The sequence below is a fragment of the Vollenhovia emeryi genome, unplaced genomic scaffold (assembly GCF_000949405.1).
Source record: "Vollenhovia emeryi isolate VEMERY1.0 unplaced genomic scaffold, V.emery_V1.0 DF939161.1, whole genome shotgun sequence".
Taxonomy (NCBI): Eukaryota; Metazoa; Arthropoda; class Insecta; order Hymenoptera; family Formicidae; genus Vollenhovia; species Vollenhovia emeryi.
The window spans coordinates 1,302,441-1,317,065 of record NW_011967205.1 but is presented as its reverse complement, the minus strand read 5'-3'; the positions used below and the strand labels follow the sequence as shown (position 1 = coordinate 1,317,065).

Sequence of the window (14,625 nt, the reverse complement as noted above, 5' to 3'; positions counted from 1 at the left end):
GAGAACTTGAGCTTGAGAAAAAGCGATCGTCGACAGCTACGTCAATAACTATCAAGCGTTCAAAACAATTGCTAAAACTTGCTCCGTGATCGAGTTTACGTGTACGCGGCGAAAAGGAGCGTGGGCGTGCTAAAAGATATTATAAAAATAAAAGAGCTAAGACTGAACCATAGAAAATATTTTGGCGAGGGCACCAGTCGAGTCTATTGCGGCCCTACCGGCGCGAGTCCATAGTCCAGGGCTGAATACAGGAGCGCCTCGTCACGGAATCGATTACCTCCGTCTTCGTCCAAATTCTTCAGAAAGTAGAGTATCGTGTTACGTTTGCATAAATGGAGAAAGGATATCGTAACAAAGTCAAAGCTGTAACCAACTACTTTACATTCCGATTCGTCCGCCGAAAGTCGCCCATAAATCTCGAGACGTCTCTCTTTTTCATTCAAGTTTTCGTTTTCCATTCAATCCGTTCGATCGGTATAATGAGATGCCGACCGCCACGACTAATGAGCTGTCGAAATGTTAGATAATTCCCCGACACGTGCTTTGCGACGATCATGTGATCATAAACGAGGTACAATCACGTGGTCTGTTATCTCGTCGTACAATTGCAGCCGACTATAACAAATAATTGCGGCATTGTAATAAGTTTTGCAACGCAAGACATAATCCAAATAAAATATTCAAGATATATTCGATGTAATATATAATTTTCACATATGAAACGATTTTAATTGCATTTCTTACTATATTATATAAGATTGCGTCACAGTCAGCTGTTATCAAACTTCGATTAGTGTTACGCGATATGTACGTGTCAATAACGTTGTTGATATCGTACCATGTTTCGTAAGACAACATTCGTCACACACAATGACACAAACAAGTTGCCTGTTGTCACGTATAATAAATTAAATTGGAAAGATATTCAATATACATATAAAAATGAAAAAAGTAGACTCTAAATTGAAGAATGACTCATTGGATTTGGAATATTCTGTATACAAGAACGTTCCATAAGCAATGATGACTGATTACGTAGTTACATTAACTTTTTGTTCAACAAATGCAACCATATATCTGTTATTTTTACAAATAGTTACTTCCGCATATTTCATACTCTACGATGGTATCTTATTAGAAATTGATACTTATAAATCTTATAAATACGAGGACACACTAAAAAATTAGGATGGTTCTGGGTGACAAATGTAATGGTATACAATTTCTTTCTCAAGATGTGGTTTTTTACCAGCCAGGTGTCGTGTTTGCTAAACGTCGCATACGTCTGCAAGAAGGAAACAGACGGTCAATCAAGAGCACATACACAATAAAGTTAACGTTTACCTCTGCAAGATTCATTTCTTACCGAGTATTTCGATCTTGATCGCGTATCTTCTTTTCCATCTCCGCGTCTGTTAGTGTTTCTAAGAACGGCGCCCATTGATCGGCCTCTGACGGAGGTCTAAAGGGGACTTCTACGGTTGGCAGAGGTGCTTCAGAAAACGCGTACGTTCTTTGATGCCACGATAATTGCCCGCGCACACTGCAAACGTAAATGTTGGGATCATTTCTATATTATTATTTGGATAATAATCGATGTGATATATCAACTGCGTACACAATAACAATTTCCCAATGCGATATAAAGTTACATAATAATATTAGTGCATATCCATAATTTGAGTATCCAAAGTAGCTAATAGAAGAAAGTCCTCTATCATGAGATAGATTTCTAATATGAGATAGCAGGTTTTCAACACCCAAATTCAATCACAAATCTTTTTTCGTCACGATTACACAATCTAACAATAAAATTTTCCACTAAACAGATTTCGTTCCAAGGACAATAAATTCATAGTAGACTCAACTGTTGAATGCCTATTAATTTAATAGAACCCCGCTATCTCTTATTAGGATCTCATAATAGAGGACTTTCCTCTACTTGTAGCGAATTCGTTTGCGTGTACTAGTACACGCTGAGTGCACACTGAAGCTTGTTTATAATCAATTCTTACATTTAACTTTGTCTTAAATACATGTTCAAAGAGTATTTAGCCAAAAAATGATCCGTATGGATGCTATGCAGATCATTTTACTGGTTGATAAATATTTCAAGAGACATTTAAGGCGAGCCTTAAATATCAGAATTGACTGTAAACAAGCCTTAGTATGAACTCGCAATCAGTGTGCACTAGGGCAAGCAACCACATTCGCTATTCAACTTTATTCGTTTTTGAAACAAATACAATCCTAATAATTTCAGTAATATTATAAAAATACTATGTCGCTTTACACGAAGCAATGACGAAATTACACAGTAAGGCCCGTAGTCTGAATCCTCTCTTATCGAGCGCTGCTAAAAGTGGCTTGTAGCCAATCGAAAGACTTACTAGCCACTTTTAGAGGCGCTTTTATCGATAAAAGAGGATTCAGAACACGGGCCTAAGATTCGTTGATTCACCTGTAAGCGATGGCGGTGACAAACTCTCCGCCGAGGCCAAGCTCCGCACACAGCTTCATCGCAAACTTTTCTGGATTGTTCTCCCTTTCAGACATGTCCCATTCAACCTGGTCTACCAAAGAGGTGTTGCCCACGTGTATATTTAATTTAATTATCACTCTCTGATCGCACTGATCTTCCAGAATCGTCTCCTGAGGGAACGCTTCTATTTGCTGCCGTATCGCCTGCGCGATCGCAGGGACAAAGGTCAACGGATTTAAGTCTAAATCGTCGCACAGCACTTCGGCAAATTGCTCGGGCGTTATGAGACTCTCTGCGAAGCAAAAAAAGACTCGTTACAATTCGTAAAGTCTTGTCGCCGTCGGATATAAGAGTACGTACCATTTTTATTCCAAGTAAAAGTGTCCCTCAACTTCTGGCCTTCAATTTCCATGTCTAAGCGTATTGGGACCAGCATTTCCTGTTGCGCCGCGTTCTCCAGGTTCGCTGACGGGTCCGTATCGTCGAAACTACACGGTGAAAATAAAATAAGAGCGTCACAGCTTTGCCGCAAATAGATCTCCATGCAGAATCCAGCTGTACTTTCTCGCTTACCACAACGGAAACGTCCTAACTTTCTTATTGTGCACTCTGTTGCGATTTATCGGCGTGGCCTGCGGAACCGCGTCCAGGTGCGAACTGTTGGGCAGGCTGGGCACCCATGCCATCGACTTTTTGGATTTACCTTCTCTAGGCGCCGGTGGCTCGGTCGAGTGCACGGACACGGCTTTGTACTTGTCGTCGTTACCCTCGATAATGTCCTCCACCTCGCTGGCTCGCAGCAGCGAGACGCTGGACGCGAGAACATGCTGACTCAGCCCGAGCTCCACCAGCTTCTTACGCTCGTCGTTGGTAATGGATCTCCTGAACATGCCAGGATACCGCTTGTACAGGGACCCGCGGAAGAGGCGCAGGTAATTGCCGACCTCCGACCCGATGCAGTAATACTCGCCATTCTCCTCTACTTGGAAACTTATCGGCTTGTCTCCGTAGGTGCGTAACGCCATTTTAAGGGGCTACTTGCGCTGTAATCAGCAAAACACACGGGTCAAACGGGCATCTACAGAAATACAAGGCGAGCAACACACTCGGCGCAATCGCGTCGACGGATTACAGAAATGTACTCTGTGTAGAAACCAGTTTATTTATTCGCCAGGTTTACCCGGGCTCTATCTTCCTGTTAAATCCGACGCGTGCGATGCGGCGAGTTTACAAAGATCAGCACGGCGATTCAATGTTCATCGCGAGCAGCGTAAGATGAACAATTGTCGAGAAGCCGCAGGGAGCGTTTATCGCAATGAATACTCTCGGACAATCCCCACCGATCGCGGCCTCTCTTTGTCGTACCTGGGAGCAGAGGTAAGTCATTCACTCGCGTCTACAAGCTCTCATAGACTCTCCTCTCCACGCACGTTTGTTTACGTTTCCCTGAAAACAGACTAGACGCCCGGAATCCGCCAGAGGAGGTATCAGATTTAATCTTTTTTCTTATCAAAGTAAACGAAAGTGTAGAGAGAGAGGCGGACGTACGGTGCATTCAGCGCCGGTAATCCCATTCGTCGGATTTGACCTGCAGGCGAACTCGCAATCGTGTGTAGGCGCGTTTCCATTGAGCGTCTCAAGCCTATTAAGCCTATCACACAATGCCAGGCAACAGGCAACAGGAACAGGGAACAGAATTTCTGACGTGTTGGATTGGTTGGACGAAAATTTTCGACGAATCCAACGCGTCAAAAATTCTATTCCCTATTCCTATTGCCTGTTGCCTGGTATTGTGTGATAGGCTTTACACAATGCCAGGCAACAGGCGACAGGAACAGGGAATATAATTTCTGACGCGTTGGATTCGTCGGAAATTTTCTTCCAACCAATCCAACGCGTTAGAAATTATATTCCCTGTTCCTGTTGCCTGGTATTGTGTGATAGGCTTTAAGCCTATCACACAATGCCAGGCAACAGGCAATAGGAATAGAGAATAGAATTTTTGACGCGTTGGATTCGTCGGAAATTTTCTTCCAACCAATCCAACGCGTCAAAAATTCTATTCCCTGTTCCTATTGCCTGTGCTTTCCTATTGTGTGATAGGCTTTACCGTTTTCGCTCGACTGATTCCAGCGCTTTACGCCTATTTTCATTTTTGGAACTATTTTGCTGTGCATCTTCTGACACTGCCGATAAAGTCACCACTTAGTGCGTGTCCGTGCTACGCCTATTTTTCAGGATTGTGCTGTGAAATTCAAAATTACATTAACATAAATTATCTGCACGATATTTACATCACTTTTTCTCACGTGGACAATGTAAATTTTATAAATTAGACGTCGGAATGCATAGCACAGACATGCACCAAGTGGAAATTTTATCGGCAGAGTCAGAAAATGCGCGATAAAATAGTTCCAAAGGTAAAAATGGGCGTGAGGGCGCGCAAAACAGTCTCCCGAAACGGCGTTAAGTAAAACGCGCGCCCCGGCGTGGCCGCTCTCAGGTTTCTCCCTGTTCGGAGCACGGGCTCGCGATAACGCGGACCTAACGCCGAGTGCACACGCGCGCATCCCACCGGCCGGGATCAGCCAATCGCGGTAGAGTCGCTTATCGATAACTGGGAAACGGCGGCCCGTGACGTGACACCTCTCCCCGATACATGTGCGCGAGGCCTGCGGGGCCCGTGAATGCCCGTGTGACAGCCCGTGTCGGTAAGTGTCAGAAGGTGCCCCGGTGTATCGCGGCGTCGCACGCATAACAGAGGCGCGAGGTTTCCCGGGGGGCGGACGACGTCTCCCATCTCGGTTCGCGGATACAATCGTTCGATCCGTCTCGCCCCTTCTCCCCGCCGCAGCCGTCAGTCGCTGGTAAATAGACAGGTAATTAATGAGGCACGGCGCGAGCAGCCGCGGCGGTCACGCTCTCCAGATGCAACCGTTCGAGATCCTACGTAAATGTTACAATATGCCTTTTCTACTCCACTCTCTCTCTCTTTTATCTCTCTTTCGCGCGAGCGCGCGCGCGCGCCACGCCGCTCTCGCTTATCTCGCCTCCGCGGCCCCCGCGAGTGTCCGTTTTCCCCGACTCCGAGGCGTCTCCGCGTTAAAATGACAGGCCTCGGCTTGCCTGGCGGCAGAGTTAGCGCTACGGCACTATAGATTCTGGACATTGATCCAGTCCCGGGCTCGCTCTATATAGCGAAATCTTATTTAATTTCACTGCAGACGTCTCTCTCTCTCCCCCCCCCCCTCTCTCTTTCTCTCTCCGGTTTGCAGAAGTCTATTGCCGCTCCTCTGCTCTTCCGCCAGATTTCACAACTTTGACCTGATAGTCGGCTTGGCGTTATTAGACTGTAGCTACGTCCGGCGGTTAATTAAAATTCAATTTCATGAAACGAGATTTGTACAGCACTAACGATTATTCGTTGTCTTGCTAAAGAAACAATGCGAGAGATTGTTAGACGCGATTAGACAGTCACCCGAGACCTCCGATTATAAAGATGTAAGGCTCGTTTTTTCTATCGCTGCACTAGTGAACCAGTAAGCTAGAATGTGAAAAAATAGACCTGTCCTGCTCCAATTATTGCCAGTTAAAAACTGGAGGAGATTAGATAAGAGTCGGCGATAGTCCCGTATAAGCGACATTAGCGATTCCGAATGTCCTCAAAGAGACTGCAAATTCACACGATTACGTCCTGTTACACGCAGACAAGATGACGGATTCCAAGTATTTTACCACTACGAAGAAGGGCGAGATATTCGAGCTCAAGTCGGAGCTGAACAATGAGAAGAAGGAGAAGAAGAAGGAAGCCGTGAAGAAGGTAAATAAAAAGGATCCGCTTAAACCTTTTCCCCCCCGAGATGCAATAACTTTGACCTCGCTAGCTGATACCTCAATGTCGAGCGAACAGTAAGCATTTTCGCGCGGAGCACTCGTGTAGAAGGTAATTTGTATGTTATCCAGGTAAGTCGCCAAATCTAAGACATAGGCACTCGAGTTTTAGACCCAGTCTGCAATGAGTTGTTAAGCAGAGGAATCAGAATTATACGTCGGTCCTGTTTCTTTCTGGGCGAAAGAAAAGCTTTGACTTCTGACTAACGACTGACAACTCATTGTACACCAGGCCTTACAGTTTCGACCATTTCTTTCTACAGGAGTACTTCTCGTGTGTGTAATACTCTTCCTATTTTAGGTTTAATAATTTCCCGATTACGCAATCCTTGAATTTCTATTAAGAATCTGTATACCGTAGATGAACAACACTTTGCTGTATTTAATTGCTTTGAAGGCAAGAATTAAGGAAGTAATGCATCAGCAGCATGCAATCTAGCGAAATGTGTTTGTCCATGATTGCATCACTGTGCCTCTTCTAGTCAAGTGTACAATAGCAGTTACTCAGACGTTAAATGCCTCCTTCTGGAAACTGGAGAACGAGATCAATTGATTTTAATGACAAATGGCAGACCTGTATCGTTGATATTTTCATTGTTGTGTGTGTCGCGACGACGTTGAAGCGTTTACCATTTAATGACGCGGGTGCGTCGTTGACTGTCTGTCCAGGTGATCGCTTCCATGACAGTTGGGAAAGACGTGTCCGCGCTGTTTCCCGACGTGGTGAACTGCATGCAGACCGACAATCTGGAACTGAAGAAGCTGGTGTACCTGTACCTGATGAACTACGCCAAGAGCCAACCCGACATGGCCATCATGGCGGTCAACACGTTCGTCAAGGTAACGTAGCTTAGAAACTCGCCATTTAATTCATCACAATTTTACTATATATATATATATCTATATATATAGCACCTTTACCCTCTTACATATTTCTTAATGACACTTGGATGATGTTCAGAGTCTGTCTGTAACGAGAGAGGCAAACTTGAGAGTTGCCCGTGGTCGTTGTATTCTCGATGAGACGGCCGTCTCGGAAATTGTAAATACAATCTCCCGTCCGGATATCATCCTCGCTGTGTTACAATTTTACAGCGTGTGCCTCGCACTGCATACAGACTGTGCTTTGCAAATTACAGTTTGCACAGAGCTGTCTGCGTTATGGGACGGAATGTAACTTTTTCGTTCATTACGACTGGAATTGTTTGTTTTTCAAAGGGCACGGGTCTGGATTTTGGTTGCTCCAACACTCGAGTTTAATAACGAAAAAAAAAAACAAAGGCCAAGTTACCTTCTGGACGATGGATAACGCGATACGCGGTAAAGTCTTTTTCTTCCCCCCCGCCTCTTCGTAACGTCTTCGTTACGGAACCAAATTCCAGAATGTAGGCATTTTGCTAATACGTGTGTATCCATGATAAATGATTGGCCTGTCGAAATTGACAGAGCGATTTAATATCTCGTTATTCTTCTCACACTAATGCACTGATACATACATCTTGTCTCTCCCGGAATTGAGCATGTAACTTTTCTTCGAGAAATCACGCAATTTTTAATCTACATGCGAAACGCTTCAAGCAACAATGCATATTCTTTACCGTGCTGTTTATTTTTGTCTACAATAGTAAATTGATTCCTACATCGCAGTTGTGCGATACGAGTTTCGAATCGAGGATTAATAGATTCGAACGCTAATCTCTTACTCACGTGAATTTCTAATGTGCAGCAGCATGAAAATTGTGATTCCTTAAATGTTTATCTTATACGTATGTTATTGCATCACCAATCGGTGCTTGTATAAGGATAATATTTACTAATTGCACGCAATTTGTATTATATTCAAAATTTCAGTGTATCTGATGAATGTAATTCGTGTTACAAACTTAAAATATCCCATAATGCGATTAATATAAATATATTTGTAAATATATACTTATATATATATATATACAATATACAATATATGTTAGATGATATACCGTTTAAGTTATTTCTATTTGCATGGCGCTAACATTGATGTAACACAGTTCTTGATTCTTTACTCGCAAAGCTACGCCGCAACGATTGTAAAGAAAGAGAGAAAGAACTAACGAAAAATGATACCTCGTGCTCTTTAAAAAATGATCAGTTCTCGATTACACACTACTTTAAATGGCTGATAAGTATAGTATTTAACATTTTAATAAAAAATGGTGACGGTGACCAATTTGACCTTTTTCGTTCTGACACGCAAAAGGAGCTAGCGACATCTCCGATGACAAAGGTACCAATGCCACTTTCTACTTTGTTAAAGTTCATGGGTTGAGATAGATAGCCACTACTGTGACTAGACTTGAATCCCTGGCTTGCCCGATTTTTGCGCAGGACTGCGAAGACCCGAATCCGCTGATACGCGCGCTAGCAGTTCGCACGATGGGCTGTATACGTGTCGACAAGATAACCGAGTATCTGTGCGAGCCGCTGCGCAAGTGCCTGAAGGACGAGGACCCGTATGTGCGCAAGACCGCAGCCGTGTGCGTCGCTAAACTTTATGACATTAACGCGGCCTTGGTCGAGGACCAGGGGTTCCTGGATCAGTTGAAGGATCTCCTGTCCGACAGCAATCCAATGGTAGGTCCCTTCTCTCTCTCTCTCATATCACAGAGCTTGTCTAACTGAAATCATGTAACAAATGTCTTAGAATCTGACTATTTATACAAATATTTGATAAAATAGTTGTTAGAAGCTGTAACAGAGCAAAGGCAATTTTTACTAAGAGGAAAAGATAATTTATTGTTACCTGAAAATAATGACACTGCAGATGATGCATGTATGTTATTAGGTTGTCGCAAATGCGGTAGCTGCTCTGTCTGAGATCAACGAGGCCAGTCCGAGCGGTCAACCATTGGTAGAAATGAACGCGCAGACTATAAACAAGTTGCTGACAGCGCTCAACGAGTGCACGGAATGGGGCCAAGTTTTCATCCTGGATTCACTGGCGAACTACTCGCCCAAAGACGACCGCGAGGCACAAAGCATTTGCGAACGCATCACTCCACGTCTGGCCCACGCTAACGCTGCAGTCGTGCTTTCTGCTGTCAAAGTAAATACAGATAAATGACTGGTCCGGAAGACGAATGCGATTAGCCCTGTCTTGTACGATTTATCGAAATTTCTTTATAATATTAGCATCAAAATCTAACAAGTACATGGGCTCGTCAATTTCTTCTCTCCTTTAAATTTATTTTCAAGTCTTCGCTGACGAAGAGATAATTTGATATTAATCGAATGTACACGTTTCAGGTATTAATGAAATTGATGGAGATGCTGCAGTCAGAGTCCGATTTTGTCGGCACACTTACGAAGAAATTGGCGCCTCCCCTCGTCACGTTATTGAGCTCCGAACCGGAGGTTCAGTACGTCGCATTGAGGAACATCAATCTCATTGTGCAGAAGCGACCAGATATTCTGAAGCACGAGATGAAAGTATTCTTCGTCAAGTACAACGATCCCATTTACGTAAAATTGGAGAAGCTGGACATTATGATTCGTTTAGCGTCGCAGGCCAACATCGCACAAGTCCTGTCGGAGCTGAAGGAATACGCCACCGAAGTCGACGTGGATTTCGTTAGGAAAGCTGTGAGGGCCATCGGTCGCTGCGCCATAAAAGTTGAGCCATCCGCGGAGCGCTGCGTCTCCACGTTACTGGACCTGATACAAACGAAAGTAATTAAATAAAAGATATCAACTTCTGAAATGGAATATCAAATTTTGGAGTGTACCTTTAATGTTTTAATATATAATATTTCAAGTGTTTTCTATATCGAAATTTAATCTTAAAAATTGGTCGATCATTGATTAATTGATACTTGTAATTTTTCTCAGGTGAATTACGTCGTTCAAGAAGCAATTGTGGTAATAAAAGACATCTTCCGCAAGTACCCTAACAAGTACGAAAGCATAATTTCAACTCTATGCGAAAATCTCGACACTCTCGACGAGCCTGAAGCGCGTGCCTCCATGATATGGATTATTGGAGAATACGCGGAGCGTATCGACAACGCTGATGAATTGCTGGAGAGCTTCCTGGAGGGATTCCACGACGAAAATACGCAGGTGCAGCTGCAGTTGCTCACCGCGATTGTCAAACTGTTCCTCAAGAGGCCCACGGACACGCAGGAGTTGGTTCAGCAGGTGCTCAGCCTGGCCACGCAGGATTCCGATAATCCCGATCTGCGAGACCGCGGTTTCATCTACTGGCGGCTGCTCAGCACCGATCCGGCAGCCGCCAAGGAGGTGGTGCTCGCGGAGAAGCCTCTAATCTCGGAGGAGACGGATCTGCTGGAGCCGACATTGTTGGACGAATTGATTTGCCATATCTCGAGCTTGGCGTCCGTGTATCACAAACCACCCACGGCGTTCGTGGAAGGCAGAGCGGCTGGCGCTAGGAAGTCGTTGCCCGCTAGAAGCAACTCGAACGAGGACCGCACAACCGCACAACCCCATGCTGCGCAGGTCATACCCGCTCAGGACTCCCTGATCGGCGATCTCCTTAGCATGGATATCGGTGAGCAGGTCCTAAAAGTAAAATTAAAGTTAGAAAATTGAACTGTAGTAATAAATATTTAAAAATATTATATAATGTGCAAATGTCCCGGTTGTTTCAAATTATAAGCGTTCTTTCTTATTTATTTTATATCGCGGGTAAAAATTTATCATACTCACTTGTTCTGTTCCAGGTGGACCAGCAATGGTCACACCTGCGCCCGCGCCACAGTCCACGGGACTAGGGCTGGATCTTCTGGGCGGTGGTCTCGATGGGATCCTGAACGACAACACGACTGCGCCAGCAGCTGTTTCCCAGAGCACAACCGGTCTGCTTGGCGACATATTCGGCTTCAGCCAAGGTCCCACGCCTTACATATCTCCCAAAGTTAACTGGCTACCAGCCGAAAAGGGCAAAGGCTTCGATATCTGGGGCACGTTCTCGAGAAAGTAATTAATGCAGTGCGATACGTACGATACGTTAACGAGTACAGAGGACATGCGATACGCAGCCCCTCGATTGCAAATAATTTATACTGCGTAAAAATGTGTCGTAGGAATGGGCAGATTAGCATGGACTTGACCTTCACGAACAAAGCGATGCAACCTATGGGAGGATTCGCGATACAGCTCAACAAGAACAGCTTCGGATTGACGCCAGCGACCCCGTTGCAAGTGCCAGCTCCCCTAAGCCCCGGATCCAGTATAGAAGCGAACGTTATACTGTCCACTGCTGGTGCGGTGCAACGCATGGATCCTTTGAACAATCTTCAGGTTGCTATCAAAAACAACATCGACGTGTTCTACTTCGCGTGTCTCGTGCCTATGAATGTGTACTTTGCGGAAGATGGACAGCTGGACAAGAGGGTGTTCCTCTCTACCTGGAAAGATATACCCGCACAAAATGAGGTATCGCTTGTCTGCTTTTCTTCCATATCGAAAAATGAATTGCTAGACTCATTGATAGAGGAATAGGAATCCTTCACGAGACATATCTCGCGCTTGCAGGTACAATATACGCTAAACGGAGTGATGTTGACCGCGGATCAAGTGGTGCAAAAGATGCAACAGAATAACGTCTTCACAATCGCCAAGAGGAACGTGGAGGGACAGGATATGCTTTATCAGTCTCTCAAGCTGACGAACAATGTCTGGGTACTGAACGAGTTGAAGATTCAGCCAGGCAATCCCGACGTCACGGTACGTTTCAGTGCAGAGCGTCACGTTTATATCTTTCCAACACTCTGTTATCTTTGAAGCTGGAAATTATTTAGAAACATGTATTCAGTTGTAAGTTTGTACGTCAATGTAATCTTATCTTTTAGCTACCAGTTATGAAGTAATTGCCTGGAAAGATTGTTATAATGAGATACTTTATACATCTTAAGGCCTGTATCTATAATGCTAGAACTAGTCCAAGTTCCAGCATCTGACACAGGCCTTTACATTTGTTTCAAATTTATGTCATTGTGAATTTTCCATTACTTATAATCGTCCTCTTCTTTTTTCGTTGCAGCTGTCCCTGAAATCTCGGTCCGTAGAAGTCGCCTCTGGAGTATTTCAAGCGTACAATGCGATTTTACATTCTTAAGTTGTCTCCTTTCTCGTCAACTAGGATAGGATATGATATTGCTCTAAGATGCGAATTATAAAAGACAAATACGCGAGCATGCGCAGCAGCTTATATATAGAAAGCTATCTATATACATCCGCATGAGGCTCGAGAGTCATCTTGGAAACACAGTGCTATACAGGAATCTCTGTTACAGATTGCCGAATTTATTATAAAAACGACCATGGGCGTGTATGCAAATAAAGAGAAATAAAGATTTATGATCACGTCTATGTCCTCATTTGTATTTTATATGTAAAAGATAGCATGTATTTTACGAATGTATATCGGATAGCTTCGGCTATAGGATGAAATATACAATCGGGAGAGGCTAACATAAAAATTAATTAGAATCTTCGTAAATATGTTTATGGTTGAAAACTTTTATAGAATATTAAATATTCAATTATGTAAGTTTTCAAACATTTCGATTAACTATATTTTAAAAACATTAAATTATTTTAAAATATAACTCTATACATGTTCTAGTTGAATTTATATCTCAGGAGGAATCCAATTTAAATTCGGGAATGCTTACATAATTTATTATTTTATCGAATAGAAGCAAGAACGCCAAATCATTACCTAGGTCCGGGCAAGCTGAAGGAAACCTAAATAATTTTTTCATTTAATATGTACATTTTAAAATTATCTACGCTACCTTCAGCTTGTCCAGGACCAAGTAGACTTGGCGTTCTTGTTTCTATTTGATTTATACCCTAAAGGATTTGGTCTTGATTTAACTTTCATGTTCATTATCATCTATTTCACGTGATTGATGGTATTAGGATTTAATTTTCAATATTTAATTATATATGTTAATTACCTGTAAATAACTGCGGCAAAGTGACATAGCTTGCGATAATAAATGATCAAGTGCAAGTCTCTCCGCATTTACCCCATCGTATCCTGTACTTGGTACAGGCGAGTTGTATTTCTCAGTAAAACAAGGACTCGTACGTAATGTGATTGTGTTTATTTATCGAATATAAAGACAAGCATCAGAATACATATCGCGTAAAATTAACACTGGACCTTTCTTCTGAAGGAACATCCTTCGGTCAACCGTGCTTTCCCACCCGTTGGCGTGCAAAGTATCGTACGGCAGCCGTCACACTCCACCGGCCTCTGGGCGTGTGAGAAGATGGTTTTGATGGCATAGCAGCCCGGGCATTTGACGTCCATGAAATAACTGTTGGGCTTCTGCACGAGTCTCTTCAGTTTGTGTTTCCTCTTCTCCTCGATCGGGCTCGGGTGGAGGAAATCTCTCGCCAACGGCATGCTGCAACGAACAAGCAGACCCAGTTGTAAAAAGTTGACGCTTGGAAACGGAATTCCTCTGCCAAGCAACGGCGCGCTTTCGCGCGTACACGATGCAATTTCTTTCATAGAACAACGTCAGAACGTGTATACACAACATTGTGCAATCTTGTGTCGATACCAATGACACCGGGACCGGAACGCAGGATATCAAAAACTACGAGGAACCGCGAGCGCGGTTCGTCGAACGTTGTCTGCCGACACGACGGTCCGAGAGACGTTAAATTAATAGCTACAATATTCGGCCGCTACGTACTTAATGGGCGATACCGCAAACGGGCAGAAGCGCGGAGTATGCCGCATGTGCGGTATGCGCGCGGAAAACCCGATCGCCGGGCCGACCGAGGCCGCCGCGTCGCGACCAAGCGGAATCCGCGCGACGGCGAACAGAACGGCGTGGGTACTTACGTGATTCGCAGAGTATTTCGCCTCAAATCTGATAATTACAGTCGTAACCACGTGTTTACAGTAGAACGTTACGCACAGGAAAGGAACATTGTACGACTTGACGTGAAGCACTTAAGATCCTAGATGTCCGTCAGTGTCGCCAACTGCCCTTCGGCACGCAAACATTGGATCTGTTCGGTCTGTTCGTTGCATGGAGTCTGTATAAAGCCCAATGTCCACGATGCTAGAACTTGGTCCAAGTTCTAGTTTCGAGAAATCTGTAGCCAATCAACGTGCAGCTATTCCATAAAAGCTGCAAGTTGATTGGCTACACGATTCTCGAAACTAGAATTTAGACCAAGTTCTAAAGCCCAATGTCCACGATGCTAGAACTTGATCCAAGTTCTAG

General features: G+C 43.9%; 3 protein-coding genes across 8 annotated transcripts; 1 reads left to right on the top strand and 2 right to left on the bottom strand.

Annotated features, from left to right (window-relative positions):
- Positions 1-690: 690 nt before the first annotated feature.
- On the bottom strand, positions 691-4,051 carry LOC105564634 (SWI/SNF-related matrix-associated actin-dependent regulator of chromatin subfamily B member 1). 2 transcript variants are annotated; one of them, XM_012017163.1, is made up of 7 exons: positions 3,913-4,051; positions 3,663-3,847; positions 3,056-3,525; positions 2,843-2,970; positions 2,462-2,774; positions 1,367-1,543; positions 691-1,285 (listed from the first exon to the last, which is right to left on the bottom strand). In XM_012017163.1, the coding sequence occupies exons 3-7, from the start codon at positions 3,505-3,507 to the stop codon at positions 1,246-1,248; spliced, it is 1,110 nt and encodes a 369-aa protein (XP_011872553.1). In that variant the 5' UTR covers positions 3,508-3,525; positions 3,663-3,847; positions 3,913-4,051; the 3' UTR covers positions 691-1,245. The 2 variants fall into 2 exon arrangements, with proteins under 2 accessions (XP_011872553.1, XP_011872552.1); XM_012017162.1 differs by lacking the exon at positions 3,663-3,847 and having other exon boundaries at positions 3,848-4,050.
- A 948-nt stretch (positions 4,052-4,999) lies between these two features.
- Positions 5,000-12,742, top strand: LOC105564633 (AP-1 complex subunit beta-1). Of its 5 annotated transcripts, none has more exons than XM_012017158.1 (12): positions 5,000-5,193; positions 6,190-6,302; positions 7,043-7,213; positions 8,610-8,636; positions 8,738-8,983; positions 9,195-9,455; positions 9,656-10,078; positions 10,238-10,919; positions 11,092-11,347; positions 11,455-11,806; positions 11,906-12,097; positions 12,414-12,742. In XM_012017158.1, exons 1-12 carry the CDS (start codon positions 5,142-5,144, stop codon positions 12,486-12,488), a joined length of 2,850 nt encoding a protein of 949 aa, XP_011872548.1. In that variant the 5' UTR covers positions 5,000-5,141; the 3' UTR covers positions 12,489-12,742. The 5 variants fall into 5 exon arrangements, with proteins under 5 accessions (XP_011872548.1, XP_011872550.1, XP_011872547.1 ...); XM_012017160.1 differs by lacking the exon at positions 5,000-5,193 and adding an exon at positions 5,200-5,361; XM_012017157.1 differs by lacking the exon at positions 5,000-5,193 and adding an exon at positions 5,359-5,432.
- A 724-nt stretch (positions 12,743-13,466) lies between these two features.
- LOC105564632 (40S ribosomal protein S27) lies at positions 13,467-14,366 on the bottom strand. Its single transcript, XM_012017156.1, has 2 exons — positions 14,238-14,366; positions 13,467-13,791 (listed from the first exon to the last, which is right to left on the bottom strand). The coding sequence occupies exon 2, from the start codon at positions 13,788-13,790 to the stop codon at positions 13,533-13,535; it is 258 nt and encodes an 85-aa protein (XP_011872546.1). The 5' UTR covers position 13,791; positions 14,238-14,366; the 3' UTR covers positions 13,467-13,532.
- Positions 14,367-14,625: the final 259 nt, after the last annotated feature.